General features: G+C 38.4%; 4 protein-coding genes across 5 annotated transcripts; 2 read left to right on the top strand and 2 right to left on the bottom strand.

The window, feature by feature from the left end:
• On the top strand, positions 1-1,350 carry LOC130511521 (suppressor protein SRP40-like). The gene is made up of 4 exons (XM_057008601.1): positions 1-52; positions 259-755; positions 858-956; positions 1,065-1,350. Exons 1-3 carry the CDS (start codon positions 49-51, stop codon positions 948-950), a joined length of 594 nt encoding a protein of 197 aa, XP_056864581.1. The 5' UTR covers positions 1-48; the 3' UTR covers positions 951-956; positions 1,065-1,350.
• Positions 1,351-1,683: 333 nt separating this feature from the next.
• LOC130511520 (uncharacterized) lies at positions 1,684-3,745 on the top strand. The gene is made up of 8 exons (XM_057008600.1): positions 1,684-1,830; positions 1,905-1,962; positions 2,041-2,149; positions 2,278-2,425; positions 2,512-2,563; positions 2,649-2,795; positions 2,872-2,971; positions 3,142-3,745. The coding sequence occupies exons 1-8, from the start codon at positions 1,745-1,747 to the stop codon at positions 3,738-3,740; spliced, it is 1,299 nt and encodes a 432-aa protein (XP_056864580.1). The 5' UTR covers positions 1,684-1,744; the 3' UTR covers positions 3,741-3,745.
• On the bottom strand, positions 3,730-10,974 carry LOC108855402 (ABC transporter C family member 13). 2 transcript variants are annotated; one of them, XM_018629210.2, is made up of 34 exons: positions 10,832-10,974; positions 10,693-10,733; positions 10,513-10,600; positions 10,275-10,421; positions 10,072-10,200; positions 9,909-9,997; positions 9,791-9,839; positions 9,448-9,699; positions 9,313-9,382; positions 9,182-9,242; positions 9,012-9,099; positions 8,784-8,902; positions 8,608-8,705; positions 8,474-8,540; positions 8,272-8,389; positions 8,060-8,176; positions 7,902-7,982; positions 7,595-7,813; positions 7,407-7,508; positions 7,248-7,315; positions 7,031-7,162; positions 6,800-6,947; positions 6,430-6,695; positions 6,191-6,347; positions 5,932-6,107; positions 5,730-5,841; positions 5,591-5,644; positions 5,384-5,506; positions 5,216-5,314; positions 5,034-5,126; positions 4,851-4,961; positions 4,615-4,776; positions 4,351-4,538; positions 3,730-4,280 (listed from the first exon to the last, which is right to left on the bottom strand). In XM_018629210.2, the coding sequence occupies exons 1-34, from the start codon at positions 10,943-10,945 to the stop codon at positions 3,854-3,856; spliced, it is 4,365 nt and encodes a 1,454-aa protein (XP_018484712.1). In that variant the 5' UTR covers positions 10,946-10,974; the 3' UTR covers positions 3,730-3,853. The 2 variants fall into 2 exon arrangements, with proteins under 2 accessions (XP_018484712.1, XP_056864579.1); XM_057008599.1 differs by lacking the exons at positions 10,513-10,600; positions 10,693-10,733; positions 10,832-10,974 and having other exon boundaries at positions 10,279-10,381.
• Positions 10,975-11,576: 602 nt separating this feature from the next.
• LOC108849144 (60S ribosomal protein L32-1) lies at positions 11,577-12,566 on the bottom strand. Its single transcript, XM_018622657.2, has 2 exons — positions 12,408-12,566; positions 11,577-12,055 (listed from the first exon to the last, which is right to left on the bottom strand). The coding sequence occupies exons 1-2, from the start codon at positions 12,495-12,497 to the stop codon at positions 11,744-11,746; spliced, it is 402 nt and encodes a 133-aa protein (XP_018478159.1). The 5' UTR covers positions 12,498-12,566; the 3' UTR covers positions 11,577-11,743.
• Between the last annotated feature and the right edge of the window lie 585 nt (positions 12,567-13,151).

Raw genomic sequence — 13,151 nt, 5'->3', positions numbered from 1 at the left:
ATCCTTCAAAGTTTGGATTTTTATTGCTGTGCTCACTGATCCAACCAAATGGGTATCTACTTTTATTCAGTTTCTTATAGTTTTCTATGTCAGATTCATGATTATTATTGAAAGTTTGTATCTTTTTGCTCATTTATGTGGATCTCTGATGGTTCTTGATTTGGTTTGGAACAGTCACTAAGTCCTTCTTTGTTCTGTAATTTTATTATTGTTTTGCCTACTCTGAAACTGATTTGATTTGTTAAACCGGTGTTTTAGATTCGAGCGAAGAAGATTCTGTCAGAAGTACCGACAAGGACTCTGATGAGCGGATAGAGATCGCTGATTCAAGCCGTGATCATGACAAGAACTCTACCAGCAGCAGTAGTAGCAGCAGCAGCTCGGATGATGAATCTAGTGAAGTTAAGAAGAAGAAGAAGAAGGAGAGTGGTGAATCTGTCTCTGAAGCAATCACTGCTAATGTGATCGTAGAGAGTATCGGTTTGATGGATTCAGCTACTCCTAGTGATCCAAACACCGAAAAAGTGATTGAAATCGCGACTGTTGGTACAGTGGTCTCAGCCGAGAATGAGGAGAGTTCTTTGCCTAAACCAAACGAGATCACTGCTGAGGTTTCTCTTGCCTCTGATGAGGTTAAGCAGGCGTCTTCAAGTGCAACCACCGCTGTTAAAAAAGAAACTGAGGGAAAAGCTTCGTCTCTTGCTCCTGAAGTCAGCAAGGAGTCTGACGCTACTACCAGTTCTCATGAAGAAGAGGTGATCCTTTATTGTGTTAATCTATTTGATTTGGTTCACATTTTTATTGTGTTGCTTATGTTACCAAAAAAATAATAAAGACTATACTCAATATTCTCTCAGGGTTCCGTGGGACCAACACATGGAGTTGCGGAAAGAACCTCATGGTTAAGTTGTTGCGGCTTGTTTGATGTGGTCACAGGATCCAGTAGATAAACTCAGGTAACTTTGAGCGTGTAGCTCTATATAACATCAATAGCATTGTCAATTGAGCTGTGGGTGTAAACAGAAGTATCATGAGTTTGTTGACACTCTTGTTTCAAATCGCAGAAACAGAGTTTTCTTCATGAACTTAGAAGCTACAGAAGTGTTATCACAGCTAAGGATTCTCGGTTTTCTTATATCAAGGTTACCTGTGAAAATTCACAAACACACACATTGTCTTACTTCTAGTAGTCTTCAAGGCAGGCTTGTCTGTAGTTTTTCTGCTCTTTTATAAGTCCTTACAGGTTCTCTTCCCTTTTGCTCTGTACGATTCCTTGTCTGTTGTCGTTTTTTCTGTTCTCTCAGGTTGTGAGACTGTTGTTGGCCAATTAATGTATTGATTATTTCTCTAGGGATGAGCTAATACTATATTTTAATCTAACATTAGCGTTTCATAAGAAGTGTGTAAAGATTTCTGTAAAGCAAATACCAGACTCCAGAAAAAGATAAAAAAACTCTGGTCCAAGAACACTAAAGATTCAGAATGATCAAAATGTTGTTATTTCTGTTCATACATGAATGCCTCTAACAGGGCCAGAGACTTCCATATTCATATTCTTCTTATGAGCAAACTGAAAAGTTTCATAATCCTCAAAAAGAAAAAGATACAGAGCACAACAACCGGTTCAGTATAAATGGTTCTTAGACCGGTTCAATTGGATTAGTTCGTTGCCGGTTAAGATGAAATAATCAAATTAAATACTTTGCGCTGACCAATAATCCTAAAAGACATTTTGGTAGAAGACATGACCTCTGTGTTCCCCCGTTGTTTGGTCTCATCTTCTACTTCTTCTTCGGCGTCTATCTCTCTTCCCAACCGTCCTCCACTAAGGTTAGTTCCGTCTTGCTCTTATTAGTCCGAAAGTTTGAGAATTTTTGAAAGGTTTCTTGATTATGCATCAAAAGGTACGCCGTGCTTGGTGCTGGTTTTGCTGGAATCTCTGTTGCGTGGCACCTTCTTAAGGTACTTACATCTCATATCTCTCTAGTCTTGGTCCAAATTTAACATCTTTTTTGGCCAAATGTTTTTGTTCTTGGGCAGGACTGTCCAAAGGAGGTGAGTTTAAGTGTAGATGTATATGATGAGGTTGGCATAGGAGGTGGTGCTTCTGGAGTTTCTGGAGGGCTCCTCCACCCTTATTCTCCTAAAGGTAAAATTAAAAGTTTTCCGCCTTTTAGAATTTAGTGACAGTCTACTCTGATTCAACAGCAAAGAGTTTTTTTTTTTTTTTGAGTCGGTTAAAAGTTTAGTTTCATAAAAGACTCTTTTACACTTTAGGCAAGCTTCTTTGGCATGGTGCTGAGTGTTGGAGAGAGTGTTTAGAGCTCTTAAGTGTTGCCGAGACAGCAGCAGCTTCTTCTTCTTCTGATGCTGTGGAGAAGGGAGATTGTAACCAGGGTTTTGGAAATTTTATGGTTCGAAGAAGGTACAGTCTCACTAATTCATCAAACTTTGTACTTCGGATCATTCTGTTGTTGACTCTTAAAACTGACCAACTTCATCTTGCTGCAGGGGAATCTTGAGACCAGCAACAAATGCCAAGACTTTGAGTTTAATGACTGATGTAAGCTCTCTTTGGCTCAGATACACATTGATATTTTAACTGAAACCCGTTAGTTTTACTGTTTTTTTCTTATGTGTGCTATTAGAATGCTCGAAACTGCCTTGCCGGTTGTGTAGTTGAGACTATTGACAAAGATGCTGCCCAAAACCTTGTCCCCAATCTATGCTTGCCTTTGAACTCCGCCTTCTATCTCCCAGGAGCTATGAATGTTAATCCGCAGCGCTATCTCCAGGTTTGGATAGACATAACAAATACACTTCATGAGTTTATCTGTTTTTATGTTTACTGAGTCTTTTTCTCTCTCGTAGGCACTCTTTCAAGCATGCAAAAACTCAGCAAGGGAATCACTTGGAAGGACAAACATAACTTTGGTGAAGAGATCTATAGATGATGTGCTTGAACTTGAAGGTGAATTATTTTTTCTTAGGTTCTTATGCTCTTACTATTTGAAACAAGATTCTTATATCTTTAGCCATAAGCTGTATGAAAACATCCTAGTAGAGTATCTATGTTTCTAGTCCTTGAATGCCCACACAGTTAGAGAGTTGGTATGAACAGCTTTTGGGTTGTATCTGTAGGAGAATATGATGCTGTTGTAATATGTCTTGGATCCAAGCTAAACTTTCTTCCTCGGCTCACTGGAAAGCTCCCCTTAAGGACATGCCGTGGTGTCATTACTCATCTGCAGTTACACGAAAGTGTCAGGGGAAGTTACCCGGAAGGTGGACCTTCGATATTGTCAGATGCATGGCTCGCGGTTCAGGGACCACGTGACATACACATGGGATCCACATGGGAATGGCAGTCGAGAAACTATTCACCTGATGTCTCAGATGATGAAGCTTCAAAAGCTCTGGCCGAGCTGCTTCCAAAGGCGAGTGCAGTTTATCCAGACATAGACAAGTGGGAGTTTGCAGGAGCAAGGGCGGGTTTGAGAGCAATGCCACCTGTTACAAGCCATGGTTCACTACCGCTCTTGGGATGTATAGACCAGCTCATAGGTGCGACAGAAGGTGGATCTTGCAAGTTTTGGGTGTTTGGAGGGCTTGGATCAAGAGGACTACTCTATCATGGTTGGCTTGGGAAACTTATTGCTAAATCTGTTTTATGTTGTAATGAAGAACTATTACCTTCTGAACTCACTTCTTGGAAGATGAATAATAGAGTGAAAAGTTGAAACAAGTTCTGAATCATTTTCTTTCTATTAAAGTCATTAAACCAAAGAGCATAAGGCGTTTTGTAGCCAAGGTGAGGAGTTACAACTAATCAGATTCCAACTAACAATCAAGTTCACTTTGAAGCTCTAACAAAGCTTGAGAAAGCTGAGGAGTCATCTTGCAGAAGAAGTTGTGGGTTTCCTTGTTCAACAAGGCTTCCGCGATCAAGAACTAGGATACTGTCCAAATCAAGAACCGTCGAGATGCGGTGAGCAATGGTAATGACGGTTACGCCTTTGCACTCACTGGAGATGGCGTTGTGCAGTAGGGAAGCTGTGTAAACATCGATGTTGGCGGTGCATTCGTCAAGACATAGGATCTTAGATGACTTGAGCAGAGCACGTGCAAGGCAGAGAAGCTGTCTCTGCCCAACAGAGAAAGAATCCTTCACATTGGATTCTAACCCTCCTGCACTCTCTACCTCTGCTTTAACTTTACACTTCTCTAAAACCTCCCAGATTCTCCAGTCCTCACTCATCCCAAGAGGATCAAGGTTCTCCCTAAAAGAACCCAGCAACTTCTGTTAGTAAACTGTAACCAAGAACCTGATTGTTGAGTAAAAGCCCTCACCTCAATGATCCTTGAAACAGAAAAGGGCTTTGAGGAACAACAGCGAGGCGAGTACGAAGCTCTCTTACTGGAAGATGGTTTATGTTAACTCCATCAACCATTATCTCCCCACTACAAACAGGGTTAAGCCGGAGAAGTGCATTCAATATGGAAGATTTTCCAGCACCAGTTCTTCCAATAACTCCCACCTGATAACAACATTGTTCTTTCATGACACAACAAAACTCAAGTCTGCTTACAGACAATAGACATGTATCTATTTACCTGCATGCCTCCTTGGATTCTAAAAGAAATGTGGTTGAGTGCAGGAGGCAGAGTTGAGTTGTACCTCATTGTCACATTATGAAACTCAACCAATCCTTGAACTGGCCACTTACCGTTCAAAGATTGCTGACCGGAAACTTCTTCTTGTGGCACATCCATGTACTATTATTACACACAAGAGAGAATGGTTCATGTATTGGTAACACTAATATAATGCAACTAATCAGAATCATTACCTGGAGAACCCTTTCAACAGAAACCATTTCCTTTTCTGTTTCAGTAAAACTTGTTAAGAAACTTCCTAACAGAGAAACAAGTGGAGCTGCATAGGAGAGTGCCAATCCCACCTGTGAATTCAATTTATATATTTATATGCTTTCACTTTGCTATAAAAATTTATGTAAACTAAAGTTCCTCACCAGTCCAGGTGTACCAAAGCTGATTGGAAAGCTTCCCTGGGAGCCGATAACAGCCATTACAGCCACAAATAAAACAATCATTGCTCCTAAGAGCTGCACCATTTTATAAACTTAACACGAGTACAATGATGATCTTAAACTCAAAAAAGAAAGCTAGAGAAGCAGATTTTCTTTAAGTGTACCTGAAGACGCAAGGAGAGCCACAAGCTTGCAATGATCTCTGAGTAAGAAGTCCGCTGGTATAATGTCAAGTGCTCAATAAATCTAGCTACGAAATGCTCCTGTTACACATGGGAAATGAATCAATCATAACAACAGCAACTCCTCTGGAAGCAGAAATAAAAAGCTACCTCTGAGTTAAAAGCCCTTATAGTTGAGGATCCATCAAGTGTCTCGGTGAAAGATGCATAGATTGGTGATCTTGAAACACTGTCCAACCTTCGTAGCTCCCTTGATGTTGACCTGTAGAAGACCTGAATTTTTTTTTACATTTTAGTAAAAAAAAAACTATCAACTTTTCTCTTTAAAAAAAAAACAAATAATGAAGCAAAAGGTACCTGAAGCTTGCTGTATATATACCAAAATGGCAGAAGCAGAAGCAGGAACAGAACCTATATGCATATAACATTACTAATGTTAACAACTCCTTTCCAACAAAGACAGATGAATATATCACTTTTGAGGTTGTGAAGAAACCTGAACATAAGACAACACTAGAACAATCCCTAACAAGCCAACAAAATTTGCTAGAAGAATGTTGAGGATGAACGGGAGAGAGTCATCGATTGTATATAGATCAGAGGAGAACCTGAAGAGATGAACCAAAGAAAAAACGAGGTTAAGATGAAGAACACTGTTTATACACAATCCAAAGATTTATTTCTTTCTTGTGTCTAACCTGTTGAGTATCCTTCCACTTGGTGTCTGATCAAAGAACTGTGTAGGTGCATTTATAAGCTTACAGATTAATGCACTATGAACACGTACTGCTGCTTTTAGTCCTCCATATGCAAACGAGAATGCTCTCACCAATGTTAGTATTGAGTTAATGATGCAAAAGATACAGAGAACCATCTGCAAGATTAGTAGTAACTTTAAACTCAATAAACTCAGAGAAACAGAGTTATAAGTCTCATGTTTTTTTTTGTTGTCAGTACCAGATAAAACGAGGTTGAGTGATGTGTGACTCCTCTTCCAGTCTTATCAACCCAATATGACAACCACAAATCATTCCCATTACGGGAAGCTTGCATCAGAACCGCTGAAACCAATATCACAATCGTAACGAACCAACCAGAGAACACAGCATAGCTCCTGCAAAAGAACAGAGAACAGGTTTACTTACTTGATACACAAGCAATCAAAATGAACAATGGTTAAAGACACATTGTTTAACCTATAAACCGCTACTTCAACTCGGCCTTCTTTTCTCTCTTCCACTTTGACAGTATCTGCAGCTTCGCTACTAACTTCATCTACATCATCTTTCTTGATAGAAAAAGATTCTTTTCTTTTGTTAGTCAAGTGCTTTGAGGATGACATATCAAACTCATTGGATGAAGACAAAGATGGGAAGATGGCTTTAGGCATGTCGGTAACAGTTCCAAACCATTTCACTTCTCCTTTGTCCATCACAACAACCATATCTGCACAATATATCGCCTGTCGTAACAAAAAGAGTGAGTGGAGCAAAACAGCATACATGGAATCTTGATAACTTTTCACTTGTGAGAAAGAGAGATTTGAAACGAGAGTTGAAACGTTACCTGAACGCTGTGAGTGCACATAATGCGAGTCTTTTTGTTCAACAGAGGACCCAAAAGTGCTTTTTGCAAGATACAACAGCCTACTTGTGAATCAACTGCACTTAGTACATCATCAAGCAGATACAAGTCTGAACCATGATAAACAGCTCTGTTGATTATGCAAAAAAAATCATTAGAAACACAACACTCAATATGTGGATGGTGAAAGAGGAGATGAGAGAAAGTAAAAACCTGGCCAAAGCAAGCCGAGCTCTCTGTCCTCCAGATAAGTTTAATCCTTTATCGCCTATAAATGCCATGTCACCTCCGACCATAAGTGAAATATCCACATCTAGTGCGCAAGCACTAAGTGTGTCCAGATACCTAGTTCAACAATGTTACAGGATAAAATACACCAGCAAGTAGCTTTGTGATTCTATGTAAACTCAACCAATGTAATTACTTAAACCTTTTGGAGTCAAAAGTCTTCTCAAATAATATGTTTTCACGTACAGTTCCAGATAATATCCATGGGACCTAGCAGTTGAATGAGATTGAACGTAAAGACTTCTCAAAATTGAAACCTAAACAAAAAGAATCAAACAAAGTGTGTGATCAGTTTACAAACCTGCGGAACGTATGCAACAGATCCATTTAGTAGTATTGATCCATGAACACACTGCATTTCGCCTAATAGTGAATTCAACAATGATGTTTTACCTGAACCAACCTGAAATTGATGGAAAACACACATAAGAGACAGATAAACCTAATCATAGATGAATGATACAACAAAGGTGGGGACGAGTTTTATACCTCACCGATAACTGCAACAAATGATCCCTTTGGCACTTTTAGGCTTAAATGTTTTATTGTCAAGCTATGTTCCTCATCAACGTTACTTGACCAAACACAAGATGCATCTTCTACAAACACAGATAAGTCTTCAGGGATCAAGCCAGAATCTGTAGATGAATCTTTATTGTGCTCCACACAACGCAGAAACTTGCTGACACGCCTGGTTGATATAAAGGCCTTGTGACAAGGTAACAAAAAAACATTAACAAAATGGTACATGAAAATGCAAGTTTCAGGATCCAACAAGGTGGAAAGATGAGCTTACATCAATCAGGCCATTGATGACCCATGGAAACGAGTTTAATGGAGAGATTAAACTATTAAACAGAGCAAGACAAGTAAAAACCTGAAAAGAAAAAAAAGCAATTCAAGTATCAGATTACCATGTCAAGTCTATCTACTTATATATATTCAAGAAAATACCGTTGCTGCATCAAGTTGATGACCCATCAGTGCAAAGAGACCAAACGTGCAAAGAGAAAACAGAGTTGGTGTCGTTGCCCAAAAGAAAACACACCAAGCATCCAAATACTTCCTTGTCTGTAAAAAAAAACACAGACTTAACTTCTAATACAAAAAAAAAAACTTGGAGACAAGAGAAAATTTTCTGTTCATTAGAGATTTGAGAACAAAACCGCTAAGTGAGTAACTTCGGTGGCTCTTGTCTCCTTTAACCAATCAGCAAACCAGTTATCCCATCCATACATTTTCAGTGTCCGGATGTTTGTTAGAAGCTCTCCTGTCTTTCTAATCCTGATACATACCAAAACCATCACATGATTGATTACACTTTAAGAAACCTACAGTTGACAGAACTAAAACATTAAGACATCATACCTCTCATCTTTTAGTTTCATCATTTTCTCAGTTGCAGACGCAATCAACACAGATATCCATTTATTCACTGTCAAATATTAATATGAGAAAAGAGGACACTCTAGATATAAGACATTGTAATGTTAAGATATTACCTGGTATCAGTAAGATGGTGATTGCAAGTCCAGACAGAAAAGCAAACTTGACTTGAGTATACAAAAGATACAAAGCTATCCCAATTTGCAAAGGCAGGCTGAAAAAATTGAAAGAATGAGCATTATACTTGTACTCAGTAACACATTCATTGTTTAACAAGCAGATGGTTTGTTACCTCCACATATCATGTAAACTGTTACACAAGTTTACAATGCGGTCAGCATCTACAGACATAAATGTTTGAATCTCTCCCTCAGAAAATCCTAACCGGCTCGCTGTGTTCACCCACAAACACTGCATACCAGAGAACCAACATGTTTGATACACTTTAAGAAGCATATATTATAAACAAATTACCTTGTTGTTTGATAATAACTAGTTCACTTTTTCACATGTTTTTTACCTTCCTGTAGATGACACTCATTATACTAGATCTGAGCTTCAGTTTAAGCTTTGAAAGTCTACATGTGTATTGTGTATCAAGAAAAGACCTACAATACATGAATCATACATTAGAAGTTCCTATTGATCTATTGTCAACACTTTCAAACACAATCAGCATTGTATATTTACTTAAAGATAGATGTGAGGCCCAAGGAGATAGCCAGGTAATATCCAACTGAACTTCCTGAACCTGAGTGTCCAATATTTCATCAGTGATCATATTATATTTATATAACCACATCTGTATGAAGAATCTAGACCTTTTTCAAGATATTTGATAAGTCTGTTGAGTAACAAGGGGCCTGCAAAGCCTATGCAATCATTGAACACCTGCAAAAAAAAATGTGTTTTTTCAGTAGCAATGTTAACAAAGATAACCAGAAAGTTAAATGTACCTTCAAGAGTCCAAAGCGAAAATATGGCCATCCATAAACACCAGAGATTGACCAGAATAGTGATGGATTTGAGCTATTGTTGGACTCTTGAAGTTGCCAGCTTCTCAACAGATTCTCACAACATGTAGAAGGATCCATATCAGGTGGAAGTGGAAGTAAATCTTCGAATTCGAGCTGTTTCAACGAGCCATGTTTCATTACTAAACCGATGTATCCAAAAGTGAATGGATCCCAACAGCTGCTAGTTCTCTCCTTCAAAAAAAATTAGTGAATCTTTTGGTTTAATTACTCTGTAAACAAGTAGTAGTGAGTTAGAAAGAAAACAGAACAGGAAATCACTTACAATGTCTCTTTGATCATCACCTTCCTCAATGAGTGGATCTTCCAAAGAGCTACAAAGAGATTAATGAAAGTGACGAAGAAAAACAGAAAGAAACTAAAGAAGATAATCATATACATACCTGTTCTTGGGAGGTGTCTGCTTTATCCTAAGGACATTGATAGAGATACCAAAAGCAATGTCCAACATGATCATGCAAATCTCCAACGTCTGTTAATCAACAAGGGTCTGTGAACTCTTGTGCCCAGCAACTACTTATATGAAAAGTATGACTCAAATGGTACCTGTGAAGTGAAGATTACATTGAGATGAAAGGCTTCCATCAGGAATCTAAAGATCCACCAGAAACATAGGATCCTGCTACTGAAAACGCAGCAAGCACATGACAACTTCGATGAGAGCATGACTGCAACCTGGGAGTGAAAAATGGTAAGAGGAAAGAGGAATACAGAGGAAGTGTGGATGCTTGTTTGATAAGAGGCCTTACCCACATTGTGAAACGAGAGAAAGGGACAAAGCAAAGAATGAAATCTCTCCTAGGCTTTGTCTTTACAAGCACCACAAGGTCCACGCAAGACAAACATGCTCCAAGTGCAGGTATTACATACAACACACTCTTCTGAATGTAGCTTTTCTAAAATAAGAAGAAGATCAGAAGAGAGGATGGATCATTTTCAAAAACTGCCAACATCAGAAAACAAAAGCACAGGCTTTTTGTTACTCACTCTTCTGTTACATGTAGCACTCCTTCTTGTTACAGTGAGTATCAAGATCAGAAGAAGAGTAACTACATTTGCTCCCAACCCTAAAACTGTAAACATTCTTAAGGAACCAATATTCAAAGAACTGAGAACTCATGAGACAACAAATCCTTATAAACCAAAACGAGCTCAAGGGAAGGATATAAGTCGCCTACACGTTCCACGTTTACGTCCATATAGAGCAGCTGAGACAAAGCCAAATATTTCATCATCATCAACAACATAACACCCCCCCCCCCCACAGAGACAAATTCAGTAGCAAACAAAAAATTCTCATACTTACAGTTGAATTGGTGAGAGTAATAAAACTCATGGATTCTCTAGGTCCCAAAGCCTCCTGAAATTCACCAAATTCCTTTTTTTTTCGTAGAAAACTCTTTAATTTATTAATCAACATTTTGGCTTTTTAAATATCTTTTGTATGTAAAACAAGGGTGACACAAAGCTGCCATCTTTAGTGAGCATTATACAAGAAAAGTTAAAGTGGGAATGGTCCAATGGTTAAAATAAACCACTTTGGAATTGGTCTTTATATGTGAAGATGATGATGTCTTTCTGATTAACATGCCGTGGGAGGATGATGGATCATGCTTGAGTTGATGATCACGTGGATGCCACTCATCTCTTCAGTTTACACCCAAGTGTCTCTCTACCCACTTTCACTTTTATAGGAAAGTTGTTGAGAACAATTTATTATCGACCAAATATTAAAAAATTCTTTGTTAGAAACAACAATATTAGATGAAATACTTATTAAAAACATTTTTATATACTAAAATAAAAACACAAACTTTGATTAAGTGCTTTCATTTGAACTTCAAAATCTAGATCAATACCAGTTTAAAAAAAAATTGAAATGGTTCTTAAAATCTGATTCAATACTAGTAGGCAGTAGCCATATCACGGCATCCTTCTCCCCACACACACAGAGTTAAGTATTTATGATTTCTTAAAGACATCGTGGAACAGACTGAACGTTTCCTCCAGGCTGTGTTTGTTTGTAACCACTAAACAGGAAAGACTCAATCTTTGAGAAATACTGAAGCTGAAATAGTTTACGAACCATCTCAACATAGTCTGTCTTAAACCAAAACTCTTGTCTGTTTTGACAGCAAACACAAGAAACCAAAACAGTCTGATAACAAAAAGGGAAATGCAACAAACCAGAAACAACTAAATATCTCACTCGTTATCTTCACTCGTCTTCTTGGCTACGGAGCCTAGCAAGCCTGTTGGTGACAACAATATCAAGCTGAGAAGCTCTCTCGACGATAGCCTTCCTCTTCTTGGTGGAAACGTTGTGTGCAATCTCAGCGCAGTAGGTCCTGTTGTGCATCATCAACAACTCGAGGTCACTCGTGTTGTGCACAACGAACTTCTTGAACCCATTGGGGAGGTAGTGGCGGGTCTTCTTGTCAGATCCGTATCCAACATTGGGCATCAAGGTGACACCCTTGAACTTCCTTCTGACCCTGGAGTCAATACCCTTTGGCCTCCTCCAGCTTTCCTGAGAAACAGCAATTGAAAATCACAAACGTGTAAATGAGCAAGAACGAAACCTAAATCAAGACAAAACATATCAAGAACCAATGCCAAGCTAAAACGATTCGTAAAGATGCAGACTTTAACACTCAAGCTACAATCTTACTATCGTATAGTTATAAGACTCGGCTAAAGATGCAAACTTTAAGACACAGCTACAAGCAACCTAGAGATTGATCTTCTAAAACCCTAAAATGCGGACAAAACATATCAAGAACCAATGCTAAGAGTTCAAACGATTCGTAAAAATGCAAACTTTAAGACTCTAGCTACAAGCAACCTAGAGATTGATCTTCTAAAACGCTAAAAGTGTTTACCTTTACGGTGATTCTGCGGTCGCTCTGGGGCCTGATGAACTTGGCGGACCTCTTCTTCACCACCTTCTTCGTAAGCAAAGGAACGGCCATTTTTGCTGCTTCCTAAGATCGATCTCGATGCGACTGACTACTCCGTAAGCAGCAGCAGCTGAAACCTAGAACGCCATTTAAAGGGTTTATTAGGGTTTCTGATAGATGGGCTTTATTGGTGGCCCATTTAAAAAATTTCGGCCTTTTAAGAAGTATGTAAAAGCTTACATCCTATGGGCCTACCTCTACACCTACATAGACCATATGGACAAGTATAGGAAGTGGGTTACTATGCGCTTAGACAACATATTGTACTTTGAGTAATCTTCTACAGGTAGACCAGCAAGATGTTGTTCCAAACTTCTATTTTTTTTTTTTTTTGATCATTTTTTTTTTGATCAATTTCCAAACTTCTATCTATCTCACTTGTATGAAGCATAATGCTTATTGACTTCAGTGAGTATGACTCACATTTCAGCAACTTACTATGAAGATTGAAAAAACAGTAACAGTAACTGGATCTATACTATTAAAATAGAAGCAGTTTTGAAAAGTGGACTTATACAAGTTGGTTTGGATCCTTTTATTTTTTTAGTTCAACCTATTACATATAATAAAATCTTATAACTAACCTATTTTATAGCAACTTAATAAGACTCTCCTTCATTTAAATAAAGCCTATTACTGTTATTGACTTTAAACGTTACTATAATC

The sequence above is a fragment of the Raphanus sativus genome, chromosome 4, assembly GCF_000801105.2.
Source record: "Raphanus sativus cultivar WK10039 chromosome 4, ASM80110v3, whole genome shotgun sequence".
Taxonomy (NCBI): Eukaryota; Viridiplantae; Streptophyta; class Magnoliopsida; order Brassicales; family Brassicaceae; genus Raphanus; species Raphanus sativus.
The sequence above is the reverse complement of the archived record's forward strand: the minus strand, read 5'-3'. Positions and strand labels throughout refer to the sequence as shown.

Excerpts from the sequence above, each read along its gene's own strand:
- LOC108849144 (XM_018622657.2), bottom strand. The coding sequence starts at position 12,497 with ATGGCCGTTCCTTTGCTTACGAAGAAGGTGGTGAAGAAGAGGTCCGCC. Across the intron at positions 12,056-12,407 it reads ACCGCAGAATCACCGTAAAG|GAAAGCTGGAGGAGGCCAAA; the intron begins GTAAACACTTTT and ends GCTGTTTCTCAG.
- LOC130511521 (XM_057008601.1), top strand. Across the intron at positions 756-857 it reads CCAGTTCTCATGAAGAAGAG|GGTTCCGTGGGACCAACACA; the intron begins GTGATCCTTTAT and ends ATATTCTCTCAG.
- LOC108855402 (XM_018629210.2), bottom strand. The coding sequence starts at position 10,945 with ATGTTGATTAATAAATTAAAGAGTTTTCTACGAAAAAAAAAGGAATTT. Across the intron at positions 5,127-5,215 it reads GGCTCTCCTTGCGTCTTCAG|CTCTTAGGAGCAATGATTGT; the intron begins GTACACTTAAAG and ends AAAATGGTGCAG. Across the intron at positions 4,962-5,033 it reads GCTTTGGTACACCTGGACTG|GTGGGATTGGCACTCTCCTA; the intron begins GTGAGGAACTTT and ends TTGAATTCACAG.
- LOC130511520 (XM_057008600.1), top strand. The coding sequence starts at position 1,745 with ATGACCTCTGTGTTCCCCCGTTGTTTGGTCTCATCTTCTACTTCTTCT. Across the intron at positions 1,963-2,040 it reads TTGCGTGGCACCTTCTTAAG|GACTGTCCAAAGGAGGTGAG; the intron begins GTACTTACATCT and ends GTTCTTGGGCAG. Across the intron at positions 2,426-2,511 it reads AATTTTATGGTTCGAAGAAG|GGGAATCTTGAGACCAGCAA; the intron begins GTACAGTCTCAC and ends ATCTTGCTGCAG.